Consider the following 13,328-nt stretch of genomic DNA (forward strand, 5'->3'; position numbering starts at 1 on the left):
CAGAAATATATAGAAACCTTTTCTGTTCTTTTTGTGAGTTTGTATGAATTTAAGTGTTAATATGTTATTGCATTTACGTGGAAGACGTGTATAATGCTTTATATCGCTTTGCCCCTTTTCTTTCTTCTCTTTCCTTTTCTGTTTTTGTACTAAATGTTGTTATGTATATATGTTTTTAATCGAAACCAATAAAGATTATTAAAATGGTTTGTTTTTTAAAAATATATAAATAAATAAATAAACGGCTTGGCTCCTGAGTACCTAAAGGGGCAACTCCGCCAGTATCGACCACCTTGGGCCCTACAACTGGCAGTTGAGGCCCAGTTGGCAGTGCCCCTTCTGGCTGCTGCCCGGCGGCTGCTGGTTTGTGGCAGGGCCTTATCGGCGATGGCTCCCCATTTGTGGAATCGTTGTCGGTCTCTGATGCATCCACCGCTGAAACGGAGAGAGAAACCGACATGAGTGGCACAGGGGGAAGAGGAAGGGACTGTCCAATCAGTATAGAGCAGGGGTGGCTAACCTCAAAGCTTTCCAGAAAAAGTGTTTTGGGGGAAGGGGGAGAGACTGTACCCCCCTGTGGTGAGTACCTCATGTTGAGTACCAGCACACTTTCCCCCACCCCAGAGAAAAGCACTACAGTGATACCTCGGGTTAAGTACTTAATTCGTTCTGGAGGTCCGTTCTTAACCTGAAACTGTTCTTAACCTGAGGTACCACTTTAGCTAATGGGGCCTCCTGCTGCTGCTGCACTGCCGGCACGCAAAGCATGATATGTTTCTGGATAATATGTTTTTTTAAAATTTTAAATAAAAAAGTTTTAAAAACAAAACAAAAAACAATAAAAAATTCTTAGCCAGATGTGCCACTGTATTTTGAAGAGCAAATTAATAAAAAGTGCCTTGCAGCAGCCTTCTCTAGCTTTATGCACTCAACCCAGCAAAGTCAAGATACTGGAATTATAAATCTGGAAAAAAAACCAGAAGACCTGCAAATCAGAAGGTTTCTTTTAAAACATACCTGGCTTTCTGTGCTCCCCAAAAGGTGGTTTCCCAGCTGCAACCCAAATCGAAGTCACTTCCTTGTAGAAGGGAGGAGGGTTCTTGACTCTGACCTGTCCGCAGGCCGCCTCGATGCCCTGGTTGAAAAAGTCAATCTTCAGGCGCTTCCACTTGTCGCGGAGCTGGCAGCTGGATCTGGAGTATCCCAGAGAGAGCATTTCATCCTGCAGGGCTTTCCAGTGCTTCTCGTCCACAGCCGGGCTGCTGCTGCTCATAAACGCCTTGATGCCGGGGCTACGGGCGATTATAGAGAGCATCTTTTGGGTTTCGTCTCCGGTCCATCTAGGACGACAACATGCAAGAGTCAAAGAAGTGTATTGGCACTATAAGGTAAATTAATAATAATAATAATAATAATAATAATAATTTATTATTTGTACCCCGCCCATTTGGCTGGGTTTCCCCAGCCACTCTGGGCGGCTTCCACAGAAACCAAAAAACACTAAAATATCATACATTAAAAGTTTCCCTGAATAGGGCCGCCTTAAGATGTCTTCTGAATGTCAGGTAGTTGTCCATCACCTTGACATCCAATGGGAGGGCATTCCACAGGGCGGGCGCCACCACCGAAAAGGCCCTCTGCCTGGTTCCCTGTAGCTTCGCTTCTCGTAATGAGGGAACCGCCAGAAGGCCCTCGGAGCTGGACCTCAGCGTCCGGGCAGAACAATGGGGGTGGAGACGCTCCTTCAGGTATACTATCAAGATGACTTCTCTCTCCCTCTAGCAAAACGACCGTATTTTTCGCCCCATAAGACGCACCTTTTCCTTCCTAAAAAGTAAGGGGAAATGTGTGCGTGTCTTATGGAGCGAATGCAGGCGGGAGGCTCTGTCAGCGCTCCCTTTAAAGAGCCGCGTGGAGCGTGTGTGCGGGCTTGGGGGCTTTTCCCCGAGGAGGGAGAAGGGCAGCTCTGGGGGCTTTTCTGGGAGGTGGGGGAAGGGACTGGCGGGCTGCCCTTCTCCCCCCTCAGGGAAAAGCCCCCCAGAGCCACACACACACTCTGCGTGCTCTTTAAAGGGAGCACAGCTTTTGGGGGAGCCTTCCTCCCGCTGCCCTGAAGAGGCTTCGTGCGGCTATCCCAGAGGCTTCTGGGATTCAGAATATTTGTTTTCTTGTTTCCCTCCTCCAAAAACTAGGTGCGTCTTGCGAGATTGGCTCCATTATTATCAAATAATGGAGGTTTACAAGCAGGACAGGAAAATTGGCTTCCAGGTGGAAAAATCAAAATTAGAAACAGAACTGTTAGAACCCAATACTAAGAATTTATCAAGAATGTACAACTTGCTGTTTTCTGGGAAATGATATATAACGAAATGAAAAAGGTACTTAAATGTACTTTCCCTAAGAAACCAGAGGCCTTTCTCTTGGGCATTGTCGGCCAATTGGTGTCAAAGAAAGATAGAAACTTTTTTATGTACGCCACTACAGCAGCAAGAATAAAGGTAAAGGTAAAGGTACCCCTGCCCTAGCGGGCCAGTCTTGACAGACTCTGGGGTTTGTGCGCCCATCTCACTCAAGAGGCCGGGGGCCAGCGCTGTCCGCAGACACTTCCGGGTCACGTGGCCAGCGTGACAAAGCTGCATCTGGCGAGCCAGCGCAGCACACGGAACGCCGTTTACCTTCCCGCTGGTAAGCGGTACCTATTTATCTACTTGCACCCGGGGGTGCTTTCGAACTGCTAGGTTGGCAGGCGCTGGGACCGAGCAGCGGGAGCGCACCCCGCCACGGGGATTCGAACCGCCGACCTCTCGATGGACTACATGACATTGGCTGAGATGACCGGCAGAATCCGTGACCAGGGGAAAGAGACGGCGGAAGAAGACTGGAAGAAATTTAAAATCTACCTTAAGAACTATTACAAAGTTGTTGAATGTTAAAATGCCGAGGTTTTGAGAAAGTAAAGGAGATGACAGTGATATAAGATTAAGTTGAAGGAAAGATTAGGAAGATAAGTGTCTGACAAAATTACTTAGAAGTTGCTGAAATAACTTTGGACATTGGGATGCAGGAAGGGGAGGTATGGGGGAGTCGGAGAAGTGAAGTTTATGAAAGAAAGGTTATGAAATTATACATGTTTGTATGTCTCTTTATATGTTTGTATTGTCTAAAATTTTTTGTAAAACCAATAAAAAATATGTTTTTTAAAAAAAAACAAAAACTAGGTGCGTCTCATAGAGCGAAAAATACAGTAGTTGGTTTGGGGAATTCGGCTGGTTAACGTAAGAACATAAGAAGAGCCTATTAGATCAGGCCAGTGGCCGACCTAGCTTAGCATTTTGGTTTCATGGTGGTCATCCAAATATTTTTGGGAATCCCACAGGTAGCATTTGAGCACAAGAGCACACTGCCCTCCTGTGGTTTCCAGAAACTGTGATTCATAGGCAGAGTTAGAATCATAGAGTTGGAAGAGACCACAAGGGCCATCGAGTCCAACCCCCTGCCAAGCAGGAAACACCATCAGAGCACTCCTGACATATGGTTGTCAAGCCTCTGCTTAAAGACCTCCAAAGTAGGAGACTCCACCACACTCCTTGGCAGCAAATTCCACTGTCAAACAGCTCTTACTGTCAGGAAGTTCTTCCGAATGTTTAGGTGGAATCTTCTTTCTTGTAGTTTGGATCCATTGCTCCGTGTCCGCTTCTCTGGAGCAGCAGAAAACAACCTTTCTTCCTCCTCTATGTGACATCCTTTTATATATTTGAACATGGCTATCATATCATCCCTTAACCTCCTCTTCTCCAGGCTAAACATGCCCAGCTCCCTTAGCCGTTCCTCATAAGGCATCGTTTCCAGGCCTTTGACCATTTTGGTTGCCCTCCTCTGGACACGTTCCAGTTTGTCAGTGTCCTTCTTGAATTGTGGTGCCCAGAACTGGACACAGTACTCCAGGTGAGGTCTGACCAGAGCAGAATACAGTGGCACTATTACTTCCCTTGATGGTGATAGTTGAGTCACCATGCCTAACAGCCATTAAGAGCCCTCTCCTTCATGAATTTGTCTAATCCTCTTCTGTTTCACAGTTTATGTGCTGTGTTAAGAGCACTTTATCTACCCTGTGTCTTCCAACATAATGCCTTTGCTTTCCCCTCAGAAACCAACACAGTATATGTTATATAAATGACAACTGTAACGTCGTCGTCTTTTTCTTCTTCTTCTTCTTCTTCTTCTTCTTCTTCTTCTTCTTCTTCTTCTTCTTCTCATCATCATCAACAACAACAACTTTTAGAGGACATCTGAAGTCAGCCCTGTATCAGGAATGTTTTACATTTTTTTATTATTATTTTGCTAGCCAGATGGGCAGGGTATTTGTTGCTGTTGTTGTTGACCTATATCCCTGCTCACTAAATAGGGCTGGGAGAGACCCTACTTCAAATAATACTAATACTAATACGCCCACCCTGTGGAACGCCCACCCATCAGATGTCAAGGAAATAAACAACTATCTAACTTTTAGAAGACATCTGAAGGCAGCCTTGTTTAGGGAAGCTTTTAATGTTTTATTGTGTTTTTAATATTCTGTTGGGAGCCTCCCAGAGTGGCTGGGGAAACCCATAATGAATTATGATGATGATGATTGTTATTAATATGTATTGTTTATATCCTGCCCATCTGGCTGGGTTGCCCCAGCCGTAATAAACACCATGAAACACTAAACATTAAAAAAACTCCCTGTACAGGGCTGCCTTCAGATGCCTTCTAAAAGTTGTGTAGTCCTTTATCTCCTTGACGTCCGATGGGAGGGCGTCCCACACGGGGTGGCGCCCATTCTCAAACTTTGGAGAGCTACAGCCAGTCAGTGTTGAGCAGGGATGGCTAACCTATTTCCCTCCCAATGAGGTTGGACCACAGTTCTCCTCAGTCTCACCTGCCATGGCCAATAAGTTCCATAATACTTGGAGCTGCAGTCCAACAGCTGGAGGGCCACATATCTGGCCCCCACCCTGGTGTGCGCAGTACCAAGATCAACCAACAGTTATGAGAGCGACCTGTGTTAAAAACGCATTTGTTCATCCCAAGACTTGCATAGCGTAGGGTATGAAGGGGGTGAGTGGGTGTTTGTGAGAGCGCTGGGCTAATATTGACGTTCCTTCATTGTGAAATTACCTTTGAGATACAGTGGTACCTCAGGTTACATACGCTTCAGCTTACAGACTCCGCTAACCCAGAAATAGTGCTTCAGGTTAAGAACTTTGCTTCAGGATGAGAACAGAAATTGTGCTCTGGCGGTGCGTCAGCAGCAGGAGGCCCCATTAGCTAAAGTGGTGCTTCAGGTTAAGAACAGTTTCAGGTTAAGTATGGACCTCCGGAAAGAATTAAGTACTTAACCCGAGGTACCACTGTACAGTGGTGCCTCGCAAGACGAAATTAATTCGTTCCGCAAGTCTCTTCGTCTTGCGGTTTTTTCGTCTTGCGATGCACGGTTTCCCATAGGAATGCATTGAAAATCAATTAATGCGTTCCTAGGGAAACCGCCTTCAGACCAGGTCCGGAGACAGTCTGTCCCCGGACATCTTCTGAAGGCTGGGGGGGGGGACAAGGGCTTTTCTTCCCACCCCCAGCATTTTAAAAAAACCCTGGGACAGCGGAGGACTTCTCCGCTGTCCGGGGCGATCTTAAAATGCTGGCGGGCGGCATTTTAAAATCGCCCCAGACAGCGGAGGACTTCTCCGCTGTCCGGGGCGATTTAAAAGCCCCTGGGAAGGCAGGCAGGGGGGGGGACAAAGACTTTCGCCCCCTGCCCGCCTTCAGAAGGTGTCCCCGCCCCCCCTCCCCACTTCGGAACAGCTTTCCGAAGTGGGGCGGCTGGGGCAGCTGTCCCCGCCCCACCTCCCCACTTCGGAACAGCTTTCCGAAGTGGGGCGGCTGGGGCAGGTGTCCCCGCCCCCCCTCCCCACTTCGGAACAGCTGCAAAAGACGTCCGGGGGAAGCGGGGAAGCGCTTCGCTTCCCCACTTCCCCCGACGTCTTTTGCAGCAAGGGGCTGCAGGGAGATCGCTATCTCCCCCCAGCCCCCTGCGACCCTCCCCCGGCTGGAGAGGTGACACGCGCCTATGGCAGGAGCCTCCATAGGCGCACGTCACCTCTCCAGCTGGGAGAGCGCGCGCGGGGCTAAAGCAGCCCCCTGCGACCCTCCCCCGGCTGGAGAGGTGACGTGCGCCTATGGCAGGAGCCTCCATAGGCGCGGGTCACCTCTCCAGCTGGGAGAGCGCGCGGGGGGGGGGGAGCTAAAGCAGCCCCCTGCGCCCCTCCCCCGGCTGGAGAGGTGACGTGCGCCTATGGCAGGAGCCTCCATAGGCGCGGGTCACCTCTCCAGCTGGGAGAGCGCGCGGGGGGGGGGGGAGCTAAAGCAGCCCCCTGCGACCCTCCCCCGGCTGGAGAGGTGACGTGCGCCTATGGCAGGAGCCTCCATAGGCGCGGGTCACCTCTCCAGCTGGGAGAGCGCGCGGGGGGGGGGGAGCTAAAGCAGCCCCCTGCGACCCTCCCCCGGCTGGAGAGGTGACGTGCGCCTATGGCAGGAGCCTCCATAGGCGCACGTCACCTCTCCAGCTGGGAGAGCGAGCGCGGGGCTAAAGCAGCCCCCTGCGACCCTCCCCCGGCTGGAGAGGTGACGTGCGCCTATGGCAGGAGCCTCCATAGGCGCACGTCACCTCTCCAGCTGGGAGAGCGCGTGCGGGGCTAAAGCAGCCCCCTGCGACCCTCCCCCGGCTGGAGAGGTGACACGCGCCTATGGCAGGAGCCTCCATAGGCGCACGTCACCTCTCCAGCTGGGAGAGCGCGCGGGGGGCTAAAGCAGCCCCCTGCGACCCTCCCCCGGCTGGAGAGGTGACACGCGCCTATGGCAGGAGCCTCCATAGGCGCGGGTCACCTCTCCAGCTGGGAGAGCGCGCGGGGGGGCTAAAGCAGCCCCCTGCGACCCTCCCCCAGGACGGCAGACAGCTTTGCGCTGGCATCCAGAGCGGGGCGGGACTTAGCGCCCCGCTTGGGATGGCGGCGCAGATGTGCCTGCAGTCCCCGGACAGCAGACAGCTTTGCGCGGCCATCTGGAGCGGGGCGGCTTCTCCCCCGGCTCCCGATGGCCTTGCAGAGCCCGCGCTGATCCCGGCACGGCAGACAGCTCTGCGCCGCCATCCCGAGCAGGGCGGGACTTCTCTGCTGTCCCGGGGAGATTTTAAAATGCTGGGGGTCGGCAGCGAACGCTTCGCTCCCGCCCGCCAGCATTTTAAGATCGCCCGGGGCAGCGGAGAAGTCTCTGCTGTCCCGGGAAGGCAGGCGGGGGGAGCAAAGACTTTTGCCCCCCGCCGGCCTTCAGAAGAGGTCCAGGACCTCTTCTGAAGGCCGGCTGTGGGCGAAAGTCTTTGCTCCCGACCGCCAGCAATTTAAAACAGGTCCCCGGAGATTTCCCTATGGGCTTTCGTCTTGCGAAGCAAGCCCATAGGGAAATTCATCTTGCGAAGTGCCTCCGAAACAGAAAACCCTTTCGTCTTGCGGGTTTTCCGTCTTGCGAGGCATTCGTCTTGCGGGGTACCACTGTACTTCATGCAAAGCAGTTCCTAAATGGAATTGCAGAGGAGGGTTATGCAGACAATAGCATCCCACATGCAGAAACACAGGTGGATTTGTGCACGCACTGCAAAGGGGGACATTCATGTTTTTTTAGTCTTGGGTGTATTTATTAAATATGGAGGGGATTTTTTTGGCCTATGCTTCCTCGATTATTATTGTTTTGTAAACCCCACCCCCTGCCCAGCAATGAGCAGCTTTATCTGAGAGGCGACAACACTCAAGCACATCCTAACCCCCAAATTTCTATAACAGCCTTTCGGAAACAGATTCCTTGCGCGTCCCTAGAAGAAAGTGGGTTGCCTTGACCTGAAGCTCTTTCCACACTCCAGACACATTTCCTTTTCCCCATAGCTGGGTTTCTGTATAGATATCAACCAGCTGTACTTGCAAATCACCTTTTCCAGCAGGCAGGACACTCTTCCCCTTCCTCCGCGTTTTGCGGTGCTTGGTCTCGCACGCGGCCTGCGATTCCGGAGAAGTTGCCACACACATGAGCAGAACTCTCGTTGCTTCTGGTTCCCTCCCGCTTCTTCGTTTCATCTTGATCCCAGTCGTCCTCTTCCGTGTGTGGGCAGCTAGCGCAGTCCTCGTACACCGGATGGGCTTGGCATTCGTTGTCCATCTCCCAAACATCCCCTCCTGAAAGAGAGAGGAGGCAAACGTGTCTGCTGCGATTATCTATTTATCTACCACTTCCTACGGGGCATATCAAAGCAATGTCACAATGTAAACATTGGTTTAACAAATTCAGATGGACATTAAAGGACTATTTAAGGAAATGTTATGGTTTGATGAACTCGTGAGCAGGATTTGAAACATGAGCAACAGAAGGAACTGGAGAACACAGTTTTGATGTATTGGTACAAGACAGGTTTTCAACCTTTATGAGTCCATGGCTCCCTTGGCCAACTTCCTTCTTTCCGCGGCACCCCTGTGGGGCTCAGAAACCCAGTTATGTCCCCCCTTGCCGGCAGCCCCTCACCCCTTTCCAAACACCCTCCCTTGGGTATTGTTCCCTCAGCTACCCGCTCTGAGACCCCACAGCTAATTCTCCCCTGGCCTCCTCGCTGGTCCAAGTAGGACCAATTCAGCCAGCTAGCCCTGGGGATTATCTAATTGATTGTTTTATTTTTATTGTTATTCATGTTTTTATACTGTATTTTATGCTGCTTTTATAATTAGGTGTTTTAAACTGTTTTAAATTTGTTGTTAGCCGCCCTGAGCCTGGTTTTTGAACCGGGAAGGGCGGGGTGTAAATAAAATTTTATTATTATTATTATTATTCTCCCCTCTCCTTGGGAGTCCTCTGGGCAGCTGCCGCCACCACTCTTGGTCTCTGGGCTGCCCCCCTGCTCCAAAGAGAGGTGTCTCCTCATGTCACCCCCCCAGCGGCCTGGGAAGAAAATGCCCCCAGCCTTAGTGGCCCAACGGAGACTGGCCAAAGCTGAGTATGAAGCCACCACTTACTCACCTTGGGAGGCAGCAGTAGCAGCAGCAGGGGGCACCGCCAGGCCTGTGTGGTGGAAAGGCTCCCCTTTGGCACTGGGCACTCAGCTCCCAGGCAGGCATTACACAGCAAGCACAAGAAAGGCTAGCACAGCACCTGCCTGGCCTCCCACCTGTCTGTCCATCCCCAACAGCAAGGGCTGGCTGGGAGCTGTGTGCCCTTGTCCACTTGCTTGCTTACTCTGAGGCTGCCTCAGCTCACGGCACCCAGCACCCCCTGGCCAGTCCCAGAGGACCATTCACCTAGTGAGCTGGTAGCCAGGGCTGCCGCCACAAACAGCTGTGCAAGCCTTTGGAAGGCAGAGACACAGGGAGGGCAACAGAGGAGGGAAGGAAGGAAGGACAGACAGTACGTTTCCGAGCACAATTCAAAGTGTTGGTGCTGACCTTTAAAGCCCTAAACGGCCTCGGTCCAGTATACCTTAAGGAGCGTCTCCACCCCCATCATTCTGCCCAGACGCTGAGGTCCAGCGCCAAGGGCCTTCTGGCAGTTCCCTCATTGCGAGAAGCAAAGCTACAGGGAACCAGGCAGAGGGCCTTCTCGGTAGTGGCGCCCGCCCTGTGGAACGCCCTTCCAGCAGATGTCAAAGCGATAAACAACTACCTGACATTCAGAAGACATCTTAAGGCAGCCCTGTTCAGGAAAGCTTTTAACATGTGATTTTACTGTATTTCTGTTTTCTATGGAAGCCGCCCAGAGTGGCTGGGGAGGCCCAGCCAGATGGGCGGGGTATAAATAATAAATTATTATTATTATTATTATTATTATTATTATTATTATTATTATTATTATGATGGAAGGAAGGAAAGAAAGAAAGAAAGAAAGAAAGAAAGAAAGAAAGAAAGAAAGAAAGACGCGGGTGTTGAACAAGGCACCCCTGACCATCCTTCAAGGTACCCCATGGTGCCAGGGCACACTGGTTGAAAAGAAATAGAAGGTACTGTGCAGCAGAAAGGGCGGGGATTAAAATACTATGGGAAGTTGTGAAAATACAAATCTATGTATGGAAGTACATAGGTTAAACTTTTGAAAATTCAAGAAAAATTTACAGCAGCAACACCACCACCAACAACAGGAACATCATACCAGTTTGTTATTCCACGAAAGACTAAAAAAGTGAGTAGGAAACGTAAGAACACGGTCAGGGGAAAAAACAATGCTGTCCAGGGTTGTAAAGACTGCGGAGAGAATAATTGGGTGCACTCTTCCCACCATGGATCAAATCTATGCTTCCAGGCGCCGTAAGAAAGCTGCAGAGATAGTGCAGGATAGTGCGCACCCCAGAAATGATCTCTTTCAGCTTCTGCCTTCTGGAAGAAGGTCCAGGGTTATAAAGACTAGGACTAGCTGCCTGGGAAACAGTTTCTATCCAAATGCGGTTTTGGTTTTATAGCAGTGCAAGGTAAGTCTCTGTGGGAGTATATTGTATTTAATTATGGGGTATCAGAGTTTTTATGGGGCTAACCAGGCTGGAATAGCTGGGATAGCAGGCTTGTTGGTTTTTGAATGTCTGATGCAGATTTTTTTCAATTTCTTTGTTCTGTATGGGACAATGACAATAAAGATTATCGTATCGTATCGTAACAGAACAGTGGGAATTCCAGAATAATTGCAGACTACCACTTCTACTGGTGTGTTTGATGCTTTTATTGTTGTTACCACAGCACTGTCTTTTTAGATTGCATTACGCCGGATGGCATTTTACACAAAAAGGCAGCCTGCAAACATTTAAGCAAAACGCATAAATAAGTATGGCTTGGGAATGGCGTACCTAAAGGAGCGACTCCGCCGGTATCAACCACCTCGGGTCCCACGATCCGCAAGGGAAGCCTGGTGGCTGGTGCCTCTTTGGGCTGCTGCTTAGTGGTCGCTGGCCTGTCACAGGGCCTTATTGGGGGTAGCTCCCCATTTGTGGAATTGCTTTCATTGTCCGTCTCGCACACATCCACCACTGAAATTGAGAGAGAAACCGAAATGAGTGGAAACACGGTTGGAGGCCTTAAGGCTTTCTGAATACTGGTTTCTGGAAACCAGGGAAAGTGCTCTTGGTGGGCTAAAGCCTGGTATAGATAGATCTTCACATGGAGCAGGTGATGGTCTTCTTTCTACATCACCTTTGCTATCTGGCTTTCCTCAATGTTGTTATAGAAATCGGACAGTGAGAAATGTTCAAACATACATAGCTTACAGGCCTTCAAAGTAGACCCCCTTAGATACAATGCACCGTTGATGTTTGTAGAACTGTTGGAAACTTCTGGCGAAGTCCTCTTTTCATACTGATTTCAATTCCCTCTTCACAGCAGCTTAGATGTGTGAAATGTTGGAAAATCTGTGCCCTTTCAGTGCAGATTTCAGTTTTGGAAAAAGAAATAAATCTGGTGGGGCCAGATCGGGAGAATATGGAGGGTGGGACAACCCAGTAACCTCAGTAACTGTTTCACATGGAATATGCAATTCTTCCACCATCATTTGGATGGACAAACACCAATCCCACACCAATAACTCACAAACTCTGTCAACATTTGCTGCTTGTCGATGGTCTGCCAGACTGAGGGTCATCTTCGATGGCTTGCCGCCCTTCATGGAAAGGCTTAAACCACTCATACGCTGGCTTTTGACTTACAGTTTCATCTCTGTACACAATTGTGAGCATTTCATGGGTTTCCGATGCCGATTGTATGTTCGAATATTTCTCGCTGTCCGATTTCTGTGACCATTCACCAAACGTTCCAATCACATCTTGTATTTCAGTGTTGTTATATCTATTGAACTACTTCAACTCCCATCGACCCCAGATTGGCGAAGTCTGCCCTAGATAAACCACCTGGGTCATGGGAATCATAGAATTGGACTTGGAAGGGACCCAAGGGTCATCTAGTCCAACCCCCTGCAATGCATGAACCACAACTAAAGTTCTGTAGTCTTGTAGGAGCTTATAGGCTTGCGGGGGGGGGGGGGCGGAATGCTGGAATGAGAAATATGAGGAAAAACTACATTGGGCCAAGGATTTTGGGTATAACATACAGTTAAAAGACTGGGGAAAACTGGGGAAAGAAGGATTAAAATTTACAGCATGCAATGCCTTGAAAGAAAATGTGATGAAAATGATGTACAGATGGTATATTACACCAGTGAAATTAGCTAACATGTAGAAAACAAGTAATAAATGTTGGAAATGTAAAGAAAAAGAAGGATCATTTTATCACATGTGGTGGGAATGTAAGAAAGTGAAAAGCCTCCGGGAATTGATATATAATGAGATGAAAAAGATGTTGAAATATACATTTATTAAAAAAAGAAGAAGCATTTTTACTTGGCATTGTAGGGGAGGATATTAACAGACAGGATAGTAAATTGTTTTTATATGCAACAATGGCAGCAAGAAATGGAAACATGGCACAGAAATGGAAACATGAAGAACTACCGACGAAAGAAGAATGGCAGATGAGAAATATGGGCGGAAAATGACACCCAGAAACAGAATATCCTGCAAATAGTAAGGATTTTCCTTAAAAAAACCTACCGGGCTTTCTGCGTTCCCCGAAAGGCGGCTTCCCTGCCGCGATCCAGATCGCAGTTAATTCTTTGTAGAAGGCAGGAGGATGCTTGACTCGAATTTGTCCACACGCTGCCTTGATTCCCCGATTGAAAAAGTCGATCTTCAGGCGCTTCCACTTTGCACGGAGCTGGCAGGTGGATCTCGAGTATCCCAGGGCATGCATGCTGTCCTGCAAGGACTTCCAGTACTTCTCGTTCGTAGCCGTGCTACTGCTCATAAACACCTTGGTGCCGGCGCTCTGAGCTATTATAGAGAGCATCTTTTGGGTTTCATCTCTGGTCCACCTACGGCAATGTGCAAGAGTGAGGCATTGTATACAGCAAGGCAGCAGGAAAAGCTCTCTCTCTCCCTAACAAAACTAGCTGGTTTGAGAAGTCCAGTTGGATGTTGTTGTTATTAATTTAATTTATTTACCGCCCCAAACCCGGAGGTCTCAGGGCAGTTCAGAGAACAAATTCAAAATATAAAACCACATAATAGATACAGTTGTACATTGGAAGTCGAACGGAATCCGTTCCGGAAGTGTGTTTGACTTCCAAAACGTTCGAAAACCAAAGTGCGGCTTCTGATTGGCTGCAGGAAGCCAATTGTGCACAGAACAATTTATTAAGCCGTTTAAGATGTACATATGGACTCTCGCGGG

At 49.3% G+C, this 13,328-nt stretch overlaps 1 protein-coding gene across 1 annotated transcript in view; it reads right to left on the reverse strand.

Annotated features, from left to right (window-relative positions):
* The window catches only part of LOC309527259 (uncharacterized protein), a 45,924-nt gene that overhangs the window by 6,305 nt on the left and 26,291 nt on the right, over positions 1-13,328 (reverse strand). Inside the window, exons 11-15 of the mRNA XM_082213912.1 lie at positions 12,650-12,969; positions 10,898-11,077; positions 8,015-8,258; positions 1,018-1,340; positions 262-435 (exon numbers count right to left, since the gene is read on the reverse strand). Of these exons, the coding sequence (XP_082070038.1) occupies positions 262-435; positions 1,018-1,340; positions 8,015-8,258; positions 10,898-11,077; positions 12,650-12,969 (1,241 nt within the window). The remainder of the gene's footprint in view (positions 1-261; positions 436-1,017; positions 1,341-8,014; positions 8,259-10,897; positions 11,078-12,649; positions 12,970-13,328) is intronic.

This window comes from Podarcis vaucheri, assembly GCF_965113315.1.
Source record: "Podarcis vaucheri genome assembly, chromosome: 2".
Taxonomy (NCBI): Eukaryota; Metazoa; Chordata; class Lepidosauria; order Squamata; family Lacertidae; genus Podarcis; species Podarcis vaucheri.